This window comes from Diorhabda sublineata, chromosome 6, assembly GCF_026230105.1.
Source record: "Diorhabda sublineata isolate icDioSubl1.1 chromosome 6, icDioSubl1.1, whole genome shotgun sequence".
NCBI classification, from domain to species: domain Eukaryota; kingdom Metazoa; phylum Arthropoda; class Insecta; order Coleoptera; family Chrysomelidae; genus Diorhabda; species Diorhabda sublineata.
This window is the reverse complement of record NC_079479.1, coordinates 35,322,040-35,342,490: the sequence shown is the minus strand read 5'-3', so window position 1 is coordinate 35,342,490 and position 20,451 is coordinate 35,322,040. Positions and strand designations below refer to the sequence as shown.

The 20,451-nt window shown below is 30.4% G+C and overlaps 5 protein-coding genes across 5 annotated transcripts; 2 read left to right on the top strand and 3 right to left on the bottom strand.

The window, feature by feature from the left end:
* Window positions 1-698: 698 nt before the first annotated feature.
* On the bottom strand, window positions 699-1,582 carry LOC130445759 (ER membrane protein complex subunit 8/9 homolog). The gene is made up of 3 exons (XM_056781609.1): window positions 1,325-1,582; window positions 1,125-1,271; window positions 699-1,018 (listed from the first exon to the last, which is right to left on the bottom strand). The coding sequence occupies exons 1-3, from the start codon at window positions 1,517-1,519 to the stop codon at window positions 776-778; spliced, it is 585 nt and encodes a 194-aa protein (XP_056637587.1). The 5' UTR covers window positions 1,520-1,582; the 3' UTR covers window positions 699-775.
* A 120-nt stretch (window positions 1,583-1,702) lies between these two features.
* LOC130445758 (motile sperm domain-containing protein 1-like) lies at window positions 1,703-3,392 on the top strand. The gene is made up of 4 exons (XM_056781608.1): window positions 1,703-2,129; window positions 2,186-2,349; window positions 2,780-2,997; window positions 3,064-3,392. The coding sequence occupies exons 1-4, from the start codon at window positions 1,997-1,999 to the stop codon at window positions 3,266-3,268; spliced, it is 720 nt and encodes a 239-aa protein (XP_056637586.1). The 5' UTR covers window positions 1,703-1,996; the 3' UTR covers window positions 3,269-3,392.
* Window positions 3,393-4,435: 1,043 nt separating this feature from the next.
* On the bottom strand, window positions 4,436-13,214 carry LOC130445755 (RNA polymerase-associated protein CTR9 homolog). The gene is made up of 12 exons (XM_056781604.1): window positions 12,976-13,214; window positions 12,826-12,924; window positions 12,530-12,769; window positions 12,232-12,454; window positions 11,930-12,171; window positions 11,305-11,532; window positions 10,839-11,149; window positions 10,554-10,777; window positions 6,458-6,624; window positions 6,060-6,389; window positions 5,739-6,001; window positions 4,436-5,672 (listed from the first exon to the last, which is right to left on the bottom strand). The coding sequence occupies exons 1-12, from the start codon at window positions 13,015-13,017 to the stop codon at window positions 4,505-4,507; spliced, it is 3,537 nt and encodes a 1,178-aa protein (XP_056637582.1). The 5' UTR covers window positions 13,018-13,214; the 3' UTR covers window positions 4,436-4,504.
* Window positions 13,215-13,386: 172 nt separating this feature from the next.
* On the top strand, window positions 13,387-14,094 carry LOC130445757 (cytochrome c oxidase subunit 7A2, mitochondrial-like). The gene is made up of 3 exons (XM_056781606.1): window positions 13,387-13,545; window positions 13,681-13,788; window positions 13,879-14,094. Exons 1-3 carry the CDS (start codon window positions 13,531-13,533, stop codon window positions 14,014-14,016), a joined length of 261 nt encoding a protein of 86 aa, XP_056637584.1. The 5' UTR covers window positions 13,387-13,530; the 3' UTR covers window positions 14,017-14,094.
* A 55-nt stretch (window positions 14,095-14,149) lies between these two features.
* On the bottom strand, window positions 14,150-20,116 carry LOC130445756 (apoptosis-inducing factor 3-like). Its single transcript, XM_056781605.1, has 7 exons — window positions 19,835-20,116; window positions 19,408-19,662; window positions 19,096-19,346; window positions 18,384-18,649; window positions 16,625-16,896; window positions 16,038-16,362; window positions 14,150-14,747 (listed from the first exon to the last, which is right to left on the bottom strand). Exons 1-7 carry the CDS (start codon window positions 19,926-19,928, stop codon window positions 14,531-14,533), a joined length of 1,680 nt encoding a protein of 559 aa, XP_056637583.1. The 5' UTR covers window positions 19,929-20,116; the 3' UTR covers window positions 14,150-14,530.
* Window positions 20,117-20,451: the final 335 nt, after the last annotated feature.

The window sequence follows — 20,451 nt, the reverse complement described above, 5'->3', positions numbered from 1 at the left end:
TAGTTTAAAGTTTTTTCCTCAAATTCTTCTTGGATTTATTGACTAAAACAGCATCTTTAACACTGTTCTTCATCTCTAGGTCTTAGCTTATAGTTTTCCTGTCTATGATGCCTATTATTCATTATTCATTGTTTTTTTCTTCTTTTGTAAATTCAAGTACTGCCGAACAATATGTTAAATTTTTTGCTTTCATTTTCTCCCAAATTCTTTCTATTTATTGACTCAAACAGCATTTTTGACATAGCTCTTCACCTCTAGTGGTCGGCATAATATTTTACTGTTTTTTATGCCTCTGCTTCATTGATTTTGTAACTTCAGACCTCTGTTAAGGGTGTTATTTACTCTTCTGTTGTAAATTTAAGTACTGCCAAACAATATCTTGGATTTATTGACTAAAAAAGCGCCTTTAACACTGCTATTCACCATTACTGTTTTTTTTAGCGTTCTCCTGTTTTTTATGAGTGTACTTCATAACGTTTGTTAACTTAGGGCCTCTTCGGTGGGTGTTTATTACTCTTCTGATGTAAATTCTGCTTCCTTTTTTCCAAATTCTCTCTTATTATTGGATTTATTGACTAAAACAGTACTTTTAACACTGCTCTTCACCCTTTGCAACCTGATAATGGCTCAACACCACAGCAAAGACATCATAGAAGCACTAAGTGATTGAAGTCTCAGGGAGAAGTAAAAAAATCCTGTTTGCATCAAATATACATAGTAATTATCAATTTTATTAATCAATTATAACATAAATAATAATTTAAATCAATTAAATTCACGACATGGACTCAAAATCCTCATTTAATTCACAATTTCTCCAATCTAATGATATGTCATCAAGATGGTTATCGAAATCAATCAATTTATTGTACAATTCATCGTTAATGCCTGTTATGCAGATGTTGAGAGCATCATCTGAGACACTCACATTTTCACATTGTTTGTAGTGCCCGTCACTGTACAGTCCTATTTTCAAGGGAATCTTACCTTTTTGAACAGTATAAATAGTGCTGTTAACCTGAAAACGATCAATTCAACTCACATACGAAAATGACTTACGAAAGAAAGTTGAAAATCAAAAATAAAACAATAATCAATAGAACTGTAGAAAATAGTGTACTTACTATAACTACATATGAAGAACCGCAATTAGCAGCTATTTTCTCCGATATTCGGTTATATACCTTATCGAAATTAGTTTCTCTAGGATTTTCCGGAGCTACATAATATCCTGCTATAATTAAACCTTTTTTTGAAGCATATTCGTCAATCTATAAAACATACGTTCAAAACTTGTTTTTGTAGCGAAACAATATCGATATACCTGCATTAAAGCTATTTCGGCCATAGGAGTTAGATTTATAGATATGTGAAATAAAGGTATACAATCCACTAATTCAACATCTCTATTGTTATGGGTTTTTGCCAGCAAAACACCATTTACAGTACAATGGGGATATTTAGCCGCATGAAAAATCATTTTGCAGTAGGCATTATTAGAAAATTTAATATTGGTCATTTTAAAAAAATTATTACAAAATTTACACTTTTTATTAATGAGCTAGAATATTATTAATTCTTCTTTTTTTGTAATTTGGGAATATTTATTCTTCTTTTTTATATTTATGTTTGCGAGAAACTTCATAGTCTGAAAATGAATCTTTTTATAAATTTGAGTTTGCGAAAAAATGCCTTAAAATTTGACATTCAAATATTGTTAATTTTAATCGTATGGTTATTTTGTATTTCATATGTCTGCTATTTTTCATTATAATATAAATATGCATAATTTAATATCGAATTTTTCATAATAAGTCCTTTGCAAAATCTAAATAGAAGAGGAGACATTTTTATTTTTCAATTTTGGCAACACTACCGATACAAATAACAGCAGTTAGTTTATAAATATGGCAAACAATGATTTTGTTAAACATAAAGTATAAAGTCGTGATTGGTGGAATACATATTTATTAACTAGAACCCTAATATATTCATAATGAGTTTAAATAATCGAAAAATTCCAGTGTTCGTATTTCCGAATTGTTTAAAATTTTACGTAGGAACAAAATCTTCACATAAACAGATCATGACATTGTATAATCTGTACGATTTTACAGTCCGTTTTAGAAGTATTTATAATAAAAATTAAATACATACAATTTTGGGATTAATTATGTGATTTTAGTTTTATCCACGGCACCTAGTAAATATGCAGTTACAGAAGCTGAAGGAACCATAGGACCTCATATGAGTGTAGATATTATAATAAGACATGTTTCGCCTATTATTACGAATTGTAACGTTACGGATAAATTTCGAATATCAATGCAAGATAATACAACTAAAGAGGTGATTAATTTAATATTATTTTACTTTGTAACACAAATTTTGTAGGTTTTTCGTTTTAAAAGGAAGTATTAAGTTTACAGGTTTTTTTTAGAATTATTTCTACTATATCAGGTGTAGAACTATTGTTATTGTACGCTATTGTTGTTACCAAATATTAATTTTATAGTTAAGTTAGATATTTAGTACTTGTTTAAGGCACTGCTCATATTGTCTCCAATCATATTTATTTTACTGGTTACTGATTTCTGTAGTTTAATTTTATAAATTGAAATATTGAAATTAGAAAGTGAAAATTTAACTATTTTAATTAAATAATTAAAAGGAAGTTTATTAATTCAGGATATTGATTTTGGACTCAAAATTAAAAGATTTGATTAGCTTTGTCAAATTTAACATCAAATCTTTATAGTACTATGAAATTTTCTTTTAGTTTATTGGTAAAAGAGACATTGAGGCAGTACTTTTGTCTGGGGAAGTGGAAAATATTTCTAACGATGGAGATTTTGAAAATTTGCCTTCTTCTGATAGGGAAAGTAGTTTTTCTGACAGGGCAGGTCCTTTTAGTTCGAACAGAGGAAGTTTCTCTGATAGGAGGAGTACAAATGTTTCTTCTTACGACAGGGGAAGCATAATCGACGAGCAAAACAGGTACATACCGACAAATATGATTTTGAAGCTTTAAAAAAATCAATTTTCGAAAAAAATTTTTTCCAGGCAGATAACTATGTTAAATTCTACAAATTACATAGTATCAATAATCATAGGGGCGGTTTGTGTTGTGACGTTATTGCTACCCACAAAAGAAGAAATATCAAAGCCATCTAGCAGCATCCCTGTACAGTTTCATATTACTATCACCCTAAAACTGGTATTATCCTATGTATTAGGGTTGGTAACGATGGTCATTTTTCGACCATAGATAATACAAATTTGACGAAAATAAAATTGATGGTGGATTGTGACATATATGTATGTATTGTAAATAAACGTACGGTTTTTGTTATGCATTTTAAAATATGATTTTTAATAAAGACGAAAATATATTGATTTTCTTTATTTCTCCCCCAATAATTAAATTTTGAATTAAAAGAGGGTTCTTTTCAACTTAATAGACAATTCAAACCTTTGTTAGATGTTTATCTAGGCCTACAATCTTCCTAGGATGTGGTATTGATTTATTTTCGATTTAAAACATGATCTAAATCCACTTTTAGATCTAGAACATGATTGAGATTCCGAGACCTTTAAAAACTAATCCTGATCTACTTTAATACATTAAATATGATTTTCAAAAAAGTGATTTAAATTTTCTATTAGATCTAGATACACTTTTAGACGTCGAAGCTGATCTAAGATTTCTTTTAGACCTTAAACCTGATCTACTTTTAGATCTAGAGCACGATTGACATTCCTTGATCTGGATCTAGACCTTTCGAATGTAACCTTGAACTATTTTCAAACGTTAAACAAAACTTTTAGACTCTGAACCCGATTTTGATCTACTTTTAGACCTAAAACCTGGTCTTATGTCAGTTATTGACGTGAAATACACTTTCTATTAGATCTAGATATCCTCTTAGTCCTTGGAGGTGATCTTAAGGTTCTTTTAGACCTACATATTGATCGACTTTTGCATCTCGATCTATATTTAGACTCATAACTTCGTTTCGAACTTCTATTGGTACTTGAACGTGATCTAGATATACTTCTTGAACTACTTTTAGATCTAGAATTGCGGTTATAGACTTATAACATGGTTAAACTTTAAATCTCGAAGTGATTAGATGTTTTATTAGACCTAGATATACTTCTAGACCTCGAAGGCGATCTTAAGGTACAGTTAGACCTTAAATTCATTTTGAACCATTTCTAGATCTGGTTCTAGACTTTTAAAACTTAATTTTCACCTACTTTTAGACTTAGAACGTGGTTTAACTTGATCTTAAAATTCAGTACAACTTCATTTGGAACCACTATGTTCTAATCTACACTTTTAGATCGTATAACACGATCTAGATTAGATAAAGAACATAATCTGATTATTTGAACGTATTTAACGACTGGCAGTAGATGAAGAAACTGGTAATGGCGGAAAAAAAAACTTTATTCAACCATCTAAATGTACAAATTAATGAAACGTGCATTATAATGAAATCTAAGGAGATTTTGAGCCACTTCTAGATCCAGAACCGCTCCTTGATCCGGATCTAGACCTCGAACCGCTTTTAGAACGCGATCTCGATCTACTTCTAGATCTAGAACCTGATTTCGATCTACTTTTAGATCTAGAACGTGATTTCGATCTACTTTTAGACCTCGAACGTGATCTCGATCTACTTTTAGATCTAGAACGTGATTTCGATCTACTTTTAGACCTCGAACGTGATCTCGATCTACTTTTAGATCTAGAACGTGATTTCGATCTGCTTTTAGACCTCGAACGTGATCTAGATTTACTTTTGGACCTCGAACGTGATCTAGACGTACTTTTAGATCTCGAACGTGATCTGGATTTACTTTTTGATTTAGAACGAGATCTTGAACTACTCCTCGACCTCGATCTACTATTAGATCGTCCACGAGATTCGTCCGAATCTGATCCGGACGATATTCTTCTTCTACGTTTTCCACCGTCTCTATCGCTCTCTTCATCGCTGGCGATTTTAAGATTATTATCGCTGTCTTCGTCGCTCGATGATATCGTGGCTTTAGATACGATTTTGCTTTTTTGTTTGGCGCTGAGACCTTCGTCTTTTTGTTTCTGTTTGGGTTCCTTCTTCTTTTTGTATTTCCTTTTGGGTTTATCGCTGCCGTCGGAATCGTCCTCTTGTTCTTTACGTTTCCTTCCCCGTTTACTTTTACCTCCTTCCGGCCGTTGTTTTTTGCGACCTCGTTCTTTCTTTTCTCTTTTATCGCGCGACGGCCCTTCGCCGTTCTCTTGATCGCTACCCGAATCCGAGATAATATCGCCCTTGGTACGTCCACCCTTGCCCTTGGTTTTCTTTTCGGCCGGCATATCTTGGAATATGATGGCGTTTTTGGTTTTTTCTTTGTATTCCTGACGTTTCTGTAGCAGCTGTTCTTTATTGAGTCTCTGGAATTCGGCCAGTTTTTTCTGTTCTTCCATTTGGCGCATCTTGAAAGCGGCCCTTTCTTCTTCTTGCTTCCTACGTATCAATCTTTCTTCTTCGTCGACCCTCTTCGCTCTGGTTACGTGGTATTGAGCTTGGGACAAGAGATCTTTGCACTGTCTCGCCTCTAATTCCGCCAAGGCCACGTCGTATTTTTGTTTATCGGCCAATTCCACGAGGTAATTGAAATACCTAAAAATAATTGGGCGAATTTTAGGTTAAATTCGTTAAAAAAGGATATATAAATATTTTTTTTACTTTAAGGATAATCCTAATTCGTGCACGGCTTGTAATACGGTCACAAGGGCGGATTTTTCGTCCTTTAGAATGACGGTTGCTAATCTTTGCAACACCAACGCGATGTTATACAAAAGGATAGTGTCCTGAGGGGCAACTCTTCTCGCTTTCAACAAAACCATTTTCGCTTCCTTAAATTTGGCAGCTTTGAAATAGGCCCGGGCGAGATACTGCAACACTTCAACGTTGTTGTACTTGTAGAATTTCCTCAAACAATTTTCGTACTAAAAAAATTCGTTTCGTTGTTATTTTTGATTGTCCATTTAAAAAAATATGGTTTACCATTTGGATAGCGCTTACGAATTGTTTTTGTTCGACGTAGATATGGGCTATGTTCAACCAAACGTCTGAAAAGTCAGCGGTGGCTTCTCTGACTTGAGCGAAAATGTCTCTGGCTTCGTTGACTGCGTTTTTGTGGGCCAAAACGGCCCCGACGCCGTTGGCGGCGAATATATTCTTCGGATCGATCTTCAGCACTTGTTTGTATAAATTCAAAGCTCTGTCTTGATGTCTTTTGATTCTATCGGTGTCTTTACTAGGCTGGTGCAGGGTTTGCAGCCAAACGTTACCGAGCGCTATTAGGGAATATGAGTCTTGGGAAGTCGATGCGTTCTAAAAAAAATATTTTCGAATTAGAAAAAAAAAACAAATTAGGTACTATTATAAAATGATTTATTTACTTTCAATATCCTTTCGTATTTTTTCTGACCGGGGCCCCATTCTTGTTTGGCTAAATGTAAGTTTCCCAATAGGGACCAAGCATCGGGGTGTTCGGTATCTATTCTTAGGGCTTCTTTGAACCAATCGGAAGCGTCGTAGAAATGACCTTTATCTCTTGCCATACAGCCTAAATAAAGAAAAAAATATCAAAAAAGTGGTACAAATTAACTACCGATTTGTTCATTATAAGAATAATGGATTGCCAAATCAATTTATGGTACAAAAGAACTACTATTATATCCTTTACAAGACCAATAAACTGTTATTTGGTTAGGACTTAAATTATAGTACAAAAGAACTAATGTAATATTTGTTATAACAAGAACAAGCTGAAAGATGTTTGAAACTTGAATTATAGTACAATTGAACTACTATTATGTTTGTTATAGGAACATTAAACTGCAGAATGTTTAAAACTTGAATTATAGTACAATTGAACTACTATTATGTTTGTTATGAAAAATATAAACTGTGGAATGTTTCAAACTTTAGTACAAATGAACTACTACTATGTTTTTAATGGGTATGATTGACTACAGAATGTTTAAAGCTTCAATTGTGGTGCAAAAGAACTACTATAAAGTTTTCTTTAGATACAATGAACAGCAAGATGTTGAAAACTTAAATTATTGTACAATTGAACTACTATTATCTTCGTTATAGAAATTAGAAACTTTAGAATGATTAAAACTTTACTTGTGGTACAAATGAACTACTATTATATCCTTTACAAGACCAATAAACTGTTATTTGGTTGGAACTTAAATTACAATACAAAAGAACTACTGTAATGTTTGTTATAACAAGAACAAGCTGAAACATGTTTAAAACTTGAATTATAGTATAATTGAACTACTATTATATTTGTTATGAAAAATATAAACTGTGGAATGTTTCAAACTTTAGTACAAATGAACTACTACTATGTTTTTTATGGGTATGATTGACTACAGAATGTTTAAAGCTTCAATTGTGGTGCAAAAGAACTACTATAAAGTTTTCTTTAGAAACAATGAACAGCAAGATGTTGAAAACTTAAATTATTGTACAATTGAACTACTATTATCTTCGTTATAGAAACTAGAAACTTTAGAATGATTAAAACTTTACTTGTGGTACAAATGAACTACTATTATATCCTTTACAAGACCAATAAACTGTTATTTGGTTGGAACTTAAATTACAATACAAAAGAACTACTGTAATGTTTGTTATAACAAGAACAAGCTGAAACATGTTTAAAACTTGAATTATAGTATAATTGAACTACTATTATATTTGTTATGAAAAATATAAACTGTGGAATGTTTCAAACTTTAGTACAAATGAACTACTACTATGTTTTTTATGGGTATGATTGACTACAGAATGTTTAAAGCTTCAATTGTGGTGCAAAAGAACTACTATAAAGTTTTCTTTAGAAACAATGAACAGCAAGATGTTGAAAACTTAAATTATTGTACAATTGAACTACTATTATCTTCGTTATAGAAACTAGAAACTTTAGAATGATTAAAACTTTACTTGTGGTACAAATGAACTACTATTATATCCTTTACAAGACCAATAAACTGTTATTTGGTTGGAACTTAAATTACAATACAAAAGAACTACTGTAATGTTTGTTATAACAAGAACAAGCTGAAACATGTTTAAAACTTGAATTATAGTATAATTGAACTACTATTATATTTGTTATGAAAAATATAAACTGTGGAATGTTTCAAACTTTAGTACAAATGAACTACTACTATGTTTTTTATGGGTATGATTGACTACAGAATGTTTAAAGCTTCAATTGTGGTGCAAAAGAACTACTATAAAGTTTTCTTTAGAAACAATGAACAGCAAGATGTTTAAAACTTGAATTATTGTACAAATGAACTACTATTATCTTCGTTATAGAAACTAGAAACTTTAGAATGATTAAAACTTTACTTGTGGTACAAATGAACTACTATTATATCCTTTACAAGACCAATAAACTGTTATTTGGTTGGAACTTAAATTACAATACAAAAGAACTACTGTAATGTTTGTTATAACAAGAACAAGCTGAAACATGTTTAAAACTTGAATTATAGTATAATTGAACTACTATTATGTTTGTTATGAAAAATATAAACTGTGGAATGTTTCAAACTTTAGTACAAATGAACTACTACTATGTTTTTAATGGGTATGATTGACTACAGAATGTTTAAAGCTTCAATTGTGGTGCAAAAGAACTACTATAAAGTTTTCTTTAGAAACAATGAACAGCAAGATGTTGAAAACTTAAATTATTGTACAATTGAACTACTATTATCTTCGTTATAGAAACTAGAAACTTTAGAATGATTAAAACTTTACTTGTGGTACAAATGAACTACTATTATATCCTTTACAAGACCAATAAACTGTTATTTGGTTGGAACTTAAATTACAATACAAAAGAACTACTGTAATGTTTGTTATAACAAGAACAAGCTGAAACATGTTTAAAACTTGAATTATAGTATAATTGAACTACTATTATATTTGTTATGAAAAATATAAACTGTGGAATGTTTCAAACTTTAGTACAAATGAACTACTACTATGTTTTTTATGGGTATGATTGACTACAGAATGTTTAAAGCTTCAATTGTGGTGCAAAAGAACTACTATAAAGTTTTCTTTAGAAACAATGAACAGCAAGATGTTGAAAACTTAAATTATTGTACAATTGAACTACTATTATCTTCGTTATAGAAACTAGAAACTTTAGAATGATTAAAACTTTACTTGTGGTACAAATGAACTACTATTATATCCTTTACAAGACCAATAAACTGTTATTTGGTTGGAACTTAAATTACAATACAAAAGAACTACTGTAATGTTTGTTATAACAAGAACAAGCTGAAACATGTTTAAAACTTGAATTATAGTATAATTGAACTACTATTATATTTGTTATGAAAAATATAAACTGTGGAATGTTTCAAACTTTAGTACAAATGAACTACTACTATGTTTTTTATGGGTATGATTGACTACAGAATGTTTAAAGCTTCAATTGTGGTGCAAAAGAACTACTATAAAGTTTTCTTTAGAAACAATGAACAGCAAGATGTTGAAAACTTAAATTATTGTACAATTGAACTACTATTATCTTCGTTATAGAAACTAGAAACTTTAGAATGATTAAAACTTTACTTGTGGTACAAATGAACTACTATTATATCCTTTACAAGACCAATAAACTGTTATTTGGTTGGAACTTAAATTACAATACAAAAGAACTACTGTAATGTTTGTTATAACAAGAACAAGCTGAAACATGTTTAAAACTTGAATTATAGTATAATTGAACTACTATTATGTTTGTTATGAAAAATATAAACTGTGGAATGTTTAAAACTTTAGTACAAATGAACTACTACTATGTTTTTAATGGGTATGATTGACTACAGAATGTTTAAAGCTTCAATTGTGGTGCAAAAGAACTACTATAAAGTTTTCTTTAGATACAATGAACAGCAAGATGTTTAAAACTTGAATTATTGTACAAATGAACTACTAATACGTTCGTTATAGGAACATTAAACTGCAGAATGTTTAAAACTTGAATTGTGGTACAAAAGAACTACTGTAATGTTTGTTATAAGAAGAATAAGCTGCAAAATGAGTGAAGCATGAATTGTGGTACAAATGAACTACTATTAAGAATGTTATAGGAACTATAAACTGTATATTTAAAACTTCAATTATGGTACAAATGAGCTACTAATATGTTTTTTATGGGAATGATTGACTACAGAATGTTTTTATGTCCCAAAAGAACTACTGTAATGTTCATTAGAGAAACAATGAACTGCATAATGTTTAAAACTCAAATTATAGTACAAATGAACTACTATTATCTTTGTTATAGAAATTATAAACTTTCTAATGATTAAAACTTTAATTGTGGTACAAATGAACTACTTTATTGTTTGTTATAAAAAGGATAAACTGCAAAATGTTGAGAAATGAATTTGCAGTACAAAAGAACTACTTTTATCTCTAAATGTTTATATAAACAATACTTACCTAACCTCAAATAACAATCGACATAATTCGGATGTTCTTTCAGTATATCTTTGTATAATTTTTCAGCTTTATCGAAAAGACACATAGCTTCGTTTAATCTAGCTAGATTGTAAGTCATGGTAACTGAAACGGAATTATAATATTGGGGATCATGTGCAGCTTCCAATTTAGCCCTACTAATGGCTTCCTCAATATTTTTCTTCGCTTCCTCAAGATTATTAAGCCTATCGAAATTAAAAAAATTAAATTGGATCAATTTATTTGATATCAACAGTTGAAATTTACCTGAACTGTAAAGCTCCTACATTATTTAATATTTCTACGGGTATTTCCGTCTGTACATTCTTTCTTAATAGTTGCATCGCCATTTCGTAAGCGTTCAGTGAAGCCTGCAGGTCACTCTGTTCCAATATCTGAGCCAATTCGATCCAAGCTTCGATATCATCAGGAAATTGATCAGTTACTTTTTTCAAATGAACTTTTGCAATATCTCTTTTCGATTGTGAACTTGAGCTCGCATAGAGTGATCCCAATATTTTCATTGTTTCGTAGTTACCCGGTTGGGCTTTCAAAACTTTTTCAAAACACTGAGCTGCCTGAAAATTAGAATTTCTAGAACCACCGGTTAATGGTATACACACTTTTTGCACTACAGATAATGTAAGTTTTAAGTTGAAGATAAAAATGTTTTTAATATTGTCAAAATTGTTATGATTAATAGAAATTATATAAAATTATGGTGAATACTCACATTTTCAGTGTCTCCTCTATAAATATACATTTGTCCGAGACCGAAATGTGGAAGAACAAAGGAAGCTGGAGAAAATTGAGTGGCTTGATAATAATATTGGAAAGCCTGATCATAATCTCCTTGAACTTGAAACGAACGAGCCAGTTGATAACAACTTTCAGCTCTCATCGCCTCGTTTTCCGTATTATGGAAAGCATGTAGTGCTAAATGTTGTACTTTACTATAATCCTATAAAATATTTTCAAAAAAAAGACAACAACTTTTAGCTATCATTACTTATCTTCAATTGTGGTACAAAAGAACTACTGTAATGTCTATTATAAAAACAATAAATTACAAAATGTTGAAAACTAAAATCATAGTACAAATGAACTACTATCATGTTTGTTATATAAATGATAGATTACAGAATATTTAAAACTTGAATTGTGGTGCAAAAGAACTACTGTAATGTTTGTTATAAAAACAATATTCTGCAAGATGAATAAAACTTGAATTTTAATACAAATCAACTACCATTATGTCTGTTATAGTAATATTTCAAGCTTAAATTGCCATACAAAAGAACTACTTTAATTTACTTTAATTTTTATTAAGGAAAATGATATTAAAAGAAAGTATTTACCTTTTTAAAAAAGAAATGATTAGCCAAGTGATTTAAAACCATTGGATCAGAAGAATCAATAGTGTAAGCTTTTGATAGCATCTGTACACCAGTCCTAATTGATTCAGGTTGTTGTAAATTCAACTTCAAAATTGCTAGGCCTACTAAAGCACCCACGCACTTCGGATCCAGCTCCAACGCCCTTTCGAAAGCTAATCTAGCTTTATCAGGATTGTTAAGTTTTATAAAACAATGGCCCATACCTTGAATTCAAATTACAAGTGATTCGAATTGTTTAATACTGTTTAAAACTAATTAATTACCTAATCGAACTGCAGCAGGACAATTAGGATTAGTACGAAGTGCTTTTTTGTAAAAAGCTAGAGCAGCACGATAATCCTTCCTGTTATAAGCTATACAAGCTTTACCAAGTAAAGATGGGATATTATTTTGAGATTGATTTAATACAAAATTAAATTGAGCATCTGCCTGCTCCATTTTATCTCCTTCTAAAAGACAGAAGTATGCTCTTCCCAGCAAATGGTTCTAGAAAAACCAAACAAACACGGGAACTTCATAATAAAAAGTTTGTATATAAAGTTGAAAAAATTGATTACATACCTGATCGTACATAATAATTTTATCAGCAGTTGTATACAATAGGGTCGCTTTAGTAAATAATTCTCGTCTTTTATCTTTATTTTTTTCTTTATTGGCTTTTTGCACGTAATATGCTGCAAGCATATCAAGTGCACGCATTTGATCCTTCTCATAATCTCTGTAATTAATGTTTGCATCCGTTCTCGAGGATTCCAGTATTTTAATAAATTCATCGATTTTCCCTTGTTTGTAATATTCCAGCTGAAATAATAAAATTTTGTTATATAAGTATATCAAAACATATGGATTTAACTTACAGCAAGATTAACCCAAACTGATAATTGAGTTTTTTCTTGTCGTAATATACCGAGAACTTCATCTCCTTCTGGTAGTTGATCAGAATATAATTCTATTACCTAAAATAACAACATTTATTTCCAAATTATACAAATAAAACATTAATTTACCTCGTCTGTATCCCGTAAAGGGATTTCAATAACGTTGGCCATTTTGGATATAGAAAATATTTTTTCGGTAACGTTGATACACTTATTTAGAAACCATTATTACAAAAATAACATCACGATAGTAAATAATAACTTTTAAATAGAAGTCACATCAACAAATTAAGGGGCGATTTCATGTTGACACTAGGATATGGTTGACACTCGACGCGGGCTTAGAACTTCAAAAGAGATCACGTGGTATCATTTCAACTGAAGCGCCATCTTAAATTGGTGCAGCGTTATATATAAGAGCGTCAAGAGTCCTTGGTCTACGATTTTATACGATAATAATGGTGTATTCGACTAAGCGTTTACGGAGCTACCATTCTATTTGAGTTTTCGATTATAACGCTCTGGACTAAGTGGAACGGGAAAGATCGAGGGTGCTTAGTGGAACGTACCTTTTATCTGACAATAAGTGACTAGAAGAATAAGGCTTGTCAATTGTCAATCGTAATACGAAGATTGTCGTATAAAAAATATATTACTTTTATTAAGTAATAAAAGAATATTAAAATGAATCATGCAAGGGTGAGTTGTAGAAAATATCCGTACGGCAGGTGTGATTGAATACAAGAGTAATTTAAAAATATTCATTCAGTTAACCTCACAACACCTATCTTTACGTAACCATCAGTATAGTTTTACGTTGTCTTTTTTTTGTAGCAAGTATGGGCTTTAAGCCGGGCTATTAGTAACCAAGTTGTGAGAAATGCTTCCACCGAAGTTGGACCAAGAACTGCGCGACTCAAGGAACTTCAAAAGAAACTCCAGGTAAATATTTGCATATAAGGTACTTGAAAATTGGATTCGCGTGAATATAAATCCAATTTTAATTTATTTGATCGTTTTATTTGGTTACAGGTTGATGATGGGGTACCAGTTCACTTGAAAGCAGGTCTTGGAGACAAACTCTTGTATCAGTTCACGGCATTATTGACACTTGTCGGAGTGGGTATGTCCTTTGAAACTTTGTATAGAATTATCACTGGCAAAAAATAGAGAATAATAAATTATTTAGTATAAATAGTATGTATGGTGAAAAATTGTTCTTTACCTAATAAATTCTAAAAAGAAAAATACGTTATTTTTATTAAAATTTACTTTTATGGGATTTTGGTTAAATAAAACACACTTTTCTATAATTTTTTTAATATGTTTCTATTTAAACTGCGTAATTTAACAAATGATAGAATCTCGTTGAATAAATGCAAGTATACACGGGGGAAATATTTTTTGGGAAAAAAATGACGAGGGTTAATATATAATATAAAAATAGTTAAAATTCATAAAAAAATTATTTAAATAACAAAAAATGTTTTTAAATGCAGAAAATTAACTAAAAAACGTGTAAATAAGTGATTAGTACATGGATTTATGAAGATACAGTTATTTTCAAAAGTAGTGAACCTTCAATTACTGAACAGATCTTTTAGTTATATAATTAAATAGAAAAAAATTTCGAGATTTTTGTCGTCCTAGTTGTACTACGAAGAAGTAGATAAACGATGATTTATTATTTAGCCCATTTCAACGGATCATCACCGCGCAAATCGCTTCTATGTAATCTTCTTCCTTTTGCTAAAAGTTCGGCGAATTGCGAAACGTACGGATCCATTCCACAAGAACTAATAGCTACGACGACGTCGTCTTTCAAATAAAACGCTACAAATTTCAATTCCTCAACATTTCCAGTGTATATGATATCGTCGAAAGTTCCATGTCCGCAGTATCTACGTAATTGGAAATGTTGAAATATGCTATTAGATTTGTATAAATCATTTATATATAGGGCGATCGTAAATTAAAGTTCAAATTTCGCGCCATAAATATGAGTAACGCGATTTGAAACGTCAGTCATATTGTTGTTGTGAACAAAGTTTTTATTTCATCGGTGTATAATGATTGATTGTTTTGAGAGATTTTTTTCATTGAAGTGAATATTCTTGCTTCCAATACTAGAACGAGATATAAAGAAAGACAAATGCTAGAACTGAATCGTACTCATTTAACTGCTATACGCTATTTCTTTCTAAATCTGACACATGTCAATATAGAAATTGTACGAATCGTGCAGTCCAGTTTTACTATTTCTACGGTTTTGGTGAATATTGAAAAACACCCATATTCAAGTGATCGGTATCATATTCGTTTTGTATAATCTCGAACGGATCAGTCTGCTCACAAAATTATATAGGGATGACGTCACAACCTGTCACCACATTGACATGGCGAAGAAATTTTGCGTTATTTATATTCAAATTATGAATATATTAGTGATTTATTTTCTTTTGTTTTTGCCCAAAAATCAAAAAAGCCTTCGAAACAATCGATTTTCTACTCACAAATGAAATAAAGTTTTTGTTTGTTCACCACTATAATATGGCCAACATTTCAAATCACGTTACTCGTAATGATTTATTGCTTTGTTTGAATAAATTTTTTATTAAATATTAAATTTCGACTGTTAATTTAGATAATATAATTAAATATCACTAATAATACAAAAATTTAATTAGATATTATACAAAGTTCAAGTTTCAATATCTCGTTTTCTCGGAATGTAGATCTATGATCGTCAGTTGACAGTTGACACTTCGATATATGTCATTTTGTTTGTAAGAAATTTATAATTACGGCTCTGTTCAATTCCGTATGTATTATTAATTGTTTAATGTTCATTTAATACAATTTAGTGCAAAATAATCCTAATTATCTTATTTGTAGTGTGTAAAATCACAATTAATATCATTATTTGCTGATAAAAACCTCAAACAAAACTGTTGAAAGTATGAATGAAAATCGAACGAAATAAATGAAATATTTTAACAAAAGGCATCATTTAAGGTCAGTAGACCTTTTTTTATATACATTTGTCAAATATATACATATTAACTGAAATTATAAATGTTTCAAGTATATCGAACATCAACATAACCTAATTGTTTTATACTTTAAAATTCACAGCAATACTCGCTAAATAATCAACGTTAGACCAATGAACAATAAATCTAGTCACTTACCTTATACTTAACGGGCCCAATTTAGTCCAAAAGTACGGCACCGTTTTCAATTTCGTTCTTTTTCCGGCCATATTCAACGCGGCTATTTTCCCGTGATAATGCGCCAAACCGAAATGTCCTATCGCCGCTTTTTTATTACCACTGCTCCATACAGGAGCTAAAGCAATATCACCTCCAATATAAACATCTTGAACATTACTCTGCAGGTATTCGTCAGTTTCAATAGTACCGTTTTCTTGTAACTGTATACCGGAATTTTTCAAAAAGGCAGTATCTGTGTTACTGCCCGTTCCCAATAGTACCAAATCAGCAGGCATTATCGTACCTTAAACACGTGGGAATTGTCACAAAACCCGATTGAATTCAATCAATAAGAACAATGCAGAGTTTGAAAATCAAGCACAGAAAATGATTTTTTTAGTATTTCCTTGAATTTTTCTTCGTGTTAGGGTATTAGTAGATGAAATAATGCCAACTATCAATCAATGAAAGTATGTAACTGTTCAATCCACACAAATTTGTACTATACATCAAAGTTTTCTTTGTACTTATTCTAAATATCAAAAGACCCAATTGTGTTAACTTACCATCATGTAATTTAACACTTTCGACCTTATCTTTGCCGTTTATTGCATCTACTCCCATTTTAGCAATAAAATTGATTCCGTTCTTTTTGAACAAATTCAAAATTGCTTCTCCTATTCTCGGTCCAAGAACCGGTTTAAAAGGTACTTCATCTCTCATTATAACCGTTAATTTTTTCACTTTATCTTTACAATAATCGGCAACTTCCATGGCTATGAAGCTGCTACCTATTATTACCATTTCTTTTTCTGTGGATAACGAGGATTTAGCTAATCTAACAAAAATAATCGTGTTATAACTATGGTATCATCAAGTATTGTAGGTTTTTATATGAATTTGAGCCTATTTCAAAACATAGTTGCTTATTTCTAATAGCAAATTTACTGTTTTATGCAATATTTTCAATTTCCAATCCAAAATTGACCTCATTTAACCTTCAATTAGGTCTATTGAAAAACAAATTTTATTTGAATCATACCGTATATTAGATTTGTATATTTTGTTTACTAATTTGATAACCACAAATTATTATATCAAAATATAAACCAAATTACTGACAGGAAGTTTAAACAAGCGGTTAATAATAATTTAAAGGTATTTTCAAATAAATATTCATATATAAATAAGTAGGAATGTGAAAAATATGACATTTTTTACTGTAAAACAAGTTAAAAGCTACAAAATATATTGAAATAAAGTAATGATTCAAATTATAATTTTTGTATTGAATTTAGAAAGAAAAATATTCGAATTACACCTGGATACTGCAATCATAGATGAAATTTGTAAAAAATTCCAACTAATTAATACCTAAATTAATTCAAATGAAATCTCAAATTTTTGTCTTTACTCCCATGTATTAAATAACATACTAAATCCAAGTAAACAATATAATAATGTACATAAAAAAATATTTGTAATTATTTAAACTATTTATTCACAAAGCGGTCAAAGGGAACCTCCAAGGATCCACGAGAGACTTGACAAATCCTCAAACTTTTGGAAATATGATAAAAATGTAGCTACCAAAATATTTTAAAGTAAAAAAATGTTTGGAGATCATAAATAACAGTAAAACAAAATTCATACTGCCCGATTGGTAGTTTTATCCTGATGATACAAATTATTCTAATGCGGATACGAAAAAACTACTACTATCTGTTCCAGAGAGTGAAAAACATACCTAAAGAAGGGCAACAAGGATACAAAGATCCCAAATTATGTGACACCAGGCTGAATTAACAGCAGGAAGATCGTTAATAGATCACATCTACATAATTCAACTCTTAGAAATGGCTTAAAGGCAGAAGTTTCCGAAATGGAAGATACTTTTGCTGCTGGGACAATTTTAACCCAAAACTATGATTCCGTGCAAATCACAAGTAAAACCCTTAAACTTCCATTAGCTACCCACTGAATACCTTGCTTAGACCATACAATAACATGGACTACTATTCTTCATGGTCTTCCTAATAAAAGGAAAATGGTAAAACATCTATTAGGACTAACATCGACCAGTGGGGTTTTTATATTCGCACCATAAATCAATTTAAATTCATGCATCTGTATTTTTATGTCTCAATTATCATTATCAAACTTTTTCTGATTCTTTTTTTAAGAATTAATAACAGATTCTCTGAAAAATAATTTATGATACTCCCAAACAATTAAAATTGTTTCAAATCCTTCTAAAAGAATCGAAAACTATTTTCAAACCCCTTTTGCATCAACAAAATGGTCAAATATAAATCTAATACTTACTTCGAATCCTCATAGCTTCGTAAAACGAGAACGTTTTCTAAATGAGCTCCAGGAATACAGGGTCTTCTAGCTTTATTACCAGTTGCGATGAATAATTTATTGTAACCAAGACAGGAATTGTTTCTTAAAGTTACTGTTTTATTAACAGTGTCAACAGAGGTGGCATCTATACCTTTTACTACGTTTATATTATATTTTTGATAGAAATCTTCGTTTCTAAGCAAAGCCGTATCTATATTTAAACCGATTTGTTTGCTGAGTCTCACCTAAAATAAATATTTCAACAACGAGAATCGATTAATCCAATTCTTTTTATATTGAAGTAATTTCATTCAAGCTCCTTCATATTCTACACTGTTGGCTCCAAAATTAAAAACGAACAATTAAGTCAGGAATATATGACCCTAGAATAAAACTCGCGGACCTATTAGTCTCGGAACCTTTTTCCAAGAAGAAATCAGAAACCTAACTCATTCTACCAACCGGTACTAAAAAGCTCTTTCAATAAACAAAAAGGAGTTAAAAAGAGATATATATGGGTCCAAAACACCAATTTTATGAGAATCATATCAAATAATAAAAGAAATGAAACAGAAAGTTTATAAAACCACCTTAAACCTGTAAATATTATAGAAATTGATAATTTGAGTGAATAATTATCAACAGTAGTTGAATAAATGGAATTATGTTATTGAATTGATATTGTACTTACTCTGTCATAAGGCAGATAATTTTCTTTACATATCATAGTGATATCTCCTTCATAATCTTCTTGTCTAAGAGTTTCCGCACAAGTAGCAGCAGCTGGACCGCCACCAACGATGACAATAGAACTTTTATCAAACTGACATTTCCCTACCATGTGTTTTATCCTTTTATTAGTGAGTAAATCATCTTTTTTAGCCCTGACTTTAACATTATCGCCTTCAATAGTTACTTTATAGTAAGGGAGTGAATCAAGACCTTTAATAATTTAATAAAATATAAATTCAAATATTTTATGTTATATTATATAAATAAACACCTGGATATTCTTCAATGTCTCCATTTGATAAATTAAAGCAAGCTCCATGCCATGGACACCTAACTCTTCCATTACCAATAGCTCCATTTACAAGCGGAGCTCCGTAATGGGTACATTTAGAACCTAAAGCACTTATAATGTTATTTTGTTTTACAAGCAACACTTCACCTTCATCTTGTAACTGAAATGTTTTCAGTTTGTTTTCTTCTAAATCACTTACTTTACAAACTACGTCTTCAACGTAATCGTCTGACGCTGTAATCATGGAAAGAAAGTGTAAAAAAATATTGTAAGTTACGAAAAATTGTCGATTTTATTTATTCCAAAAGTATAGCTACAATATAATTAATTAATAAAGAGAAATTATTATTTTATATATTTAAATTGGCAAAATGAGCTATCCTCAACAATAGATAATTTTACTTACAGCTCATTTTGTAGCGAAATAGATTTGGAATACTTCTGAAACTAACAGTTAAATACTGAAAATTCCTAAATAAAGGTGAGACTGAATGTAACATTGTTTATTTATTGAAATACCTTTTTATAACAAATAAACACACCGCAAAACCACAACAAACAACTTATTTACAACCTTGTCCTGGGTTATTTTTAACTATAAACACCTCTTCAAGGTCCATTTTACTAAATTAGGAGATTTTTAATGGATATTAAATTAATAGCGGCTAATCCACCGATCAATCAAATATCAACGCTTAAAAACTGCTATATAAATGTCATTTGTCTAATTTAATCTGATCATCTTAACGTGACGTCACAACCACTATATTAACTTTGGCAACTAACGTTGCGTTATTTACATTAAAACTATTATTAGTGGTGGTGTTTTAAATTGAATTTTTGTTTATAAAAAAATCTCAGAACAATTATTTCTGTATACAGAAATGAAACAAAATCCTTGTATACAACGACAATATGCTCACTTGAAATGACCTCGCTTAAAGTTGCCTATAAATTGAAATTTTATTTGTCGAATGTCAAATGTATACTTTCAAATTGCTCTATGTTCCTAATTTATATTCG

What these genes read in the sequence shown, in the direction of transcription:
- LOC130445756 (XM_056781605.1), bottom strand. Translation starts at nt 19,928, where the DNA reads ATGTTACATTCAGTCTCACCTTTATTTAGGAATTTTCAGTATTTAACT. An exon ending in AGACATTGAAGAATATCCAG is followed by an intron (nt 19,347 to 19,407) that starts GTGTTTATTTAT and finishes AAATTATTAAAG; the next exon opens with GTCTTGATTCACTCCCTTAC. An exon ending in AAGTGTTAAATTACATGATG is followed by an intron (nt 16,363 to 16,624) that starts GTAAGTTAACAC and finishes CACGTGTTTAAG; the next exon opens with GTACGATAATGCCTGCTGAT.
- LOC130445758 (XM_056781608.1), top strand. Translation starts at nt 1,997, where the DNA reads ATGAGTTTAAATAATCGAAAAATTCCAGTGTTCGTATTTCCGAATTGT. An exon ending in TTTTACAGTCCGTTTTAGAA is followed by an intron (nt 2,130 to 2,185) that starts GTATTTATAATA and finishes ATGTGATTTTAG; the next exon opens with TTTTATCCACGGCACCTAGT. An exon ending in AAGATAATACAACTAAAGAG is followed by an intron (nt 2,350 to 2,779) that starts GTGATTAATTTA and finishes ATTTTCTTTTAG; the next exon opens with TTTATTGGTAAAAGAGACAT.
- LOC130445759 (XM_056781609.1), bottom strand. Translation starts at nt 1,519, where the DNA reads ATGACCAATATTAAATTTTCTAATAATGCCTACTGCAAAATGATTTTT. An exon ending in CCGAAATAGCTTTAATGCAG is followed by an intron (nt 1,272 to 1,324) that starts GTATATCGATAT and finishes TATGTTTTATAG; the next exon opens with ATTGACGAATATGCTTCAAA. An exon ending in GTTCTTCATATGTAGTTATA is followed by an intron (nt 1,019 to 1,124) that starts GTAAGTACACTA and finishes GATCGTTTTCAG; the next exon opens with GTTAACAGCACTATTTATAC.
- LOC130445755 (XM_056781604.1), bottom strand. Translation starts at nt 13,017, where the DNA reads ATGGCCAACGTTATTGAAATCCCTTTACGGGATACAGACGAG. An exon ending in ATAGAGGAGACACTGAAAAT is followed by an intron (nt 11,150 to 11,304) that starts GTGAGTATTCAC and finishes TCTAATTTTCAG; the next exon opens with GCAGCTCAGTGTTTTGAAAA. An exon ending in GAATTAGGATTATCCTTAAA is followed by an intron (nt 5,673 to 5,738) that starts GTAAAAAAAATA and finishes AATTATTTTTAG; the next exon opens with GTATTTCAATTACCTCGTGG.
- LOC130445757 (XM_056781606.1), top strand. An exon ending in AACTTCAAAAGAAACTCCAG is followed by an intron (nt 13,789 to 13,878) that starts GTAAATATTTGC and finishes ATTTGGTTACAG; the next exon opens with GTTGATGATGGGGTACCAGT.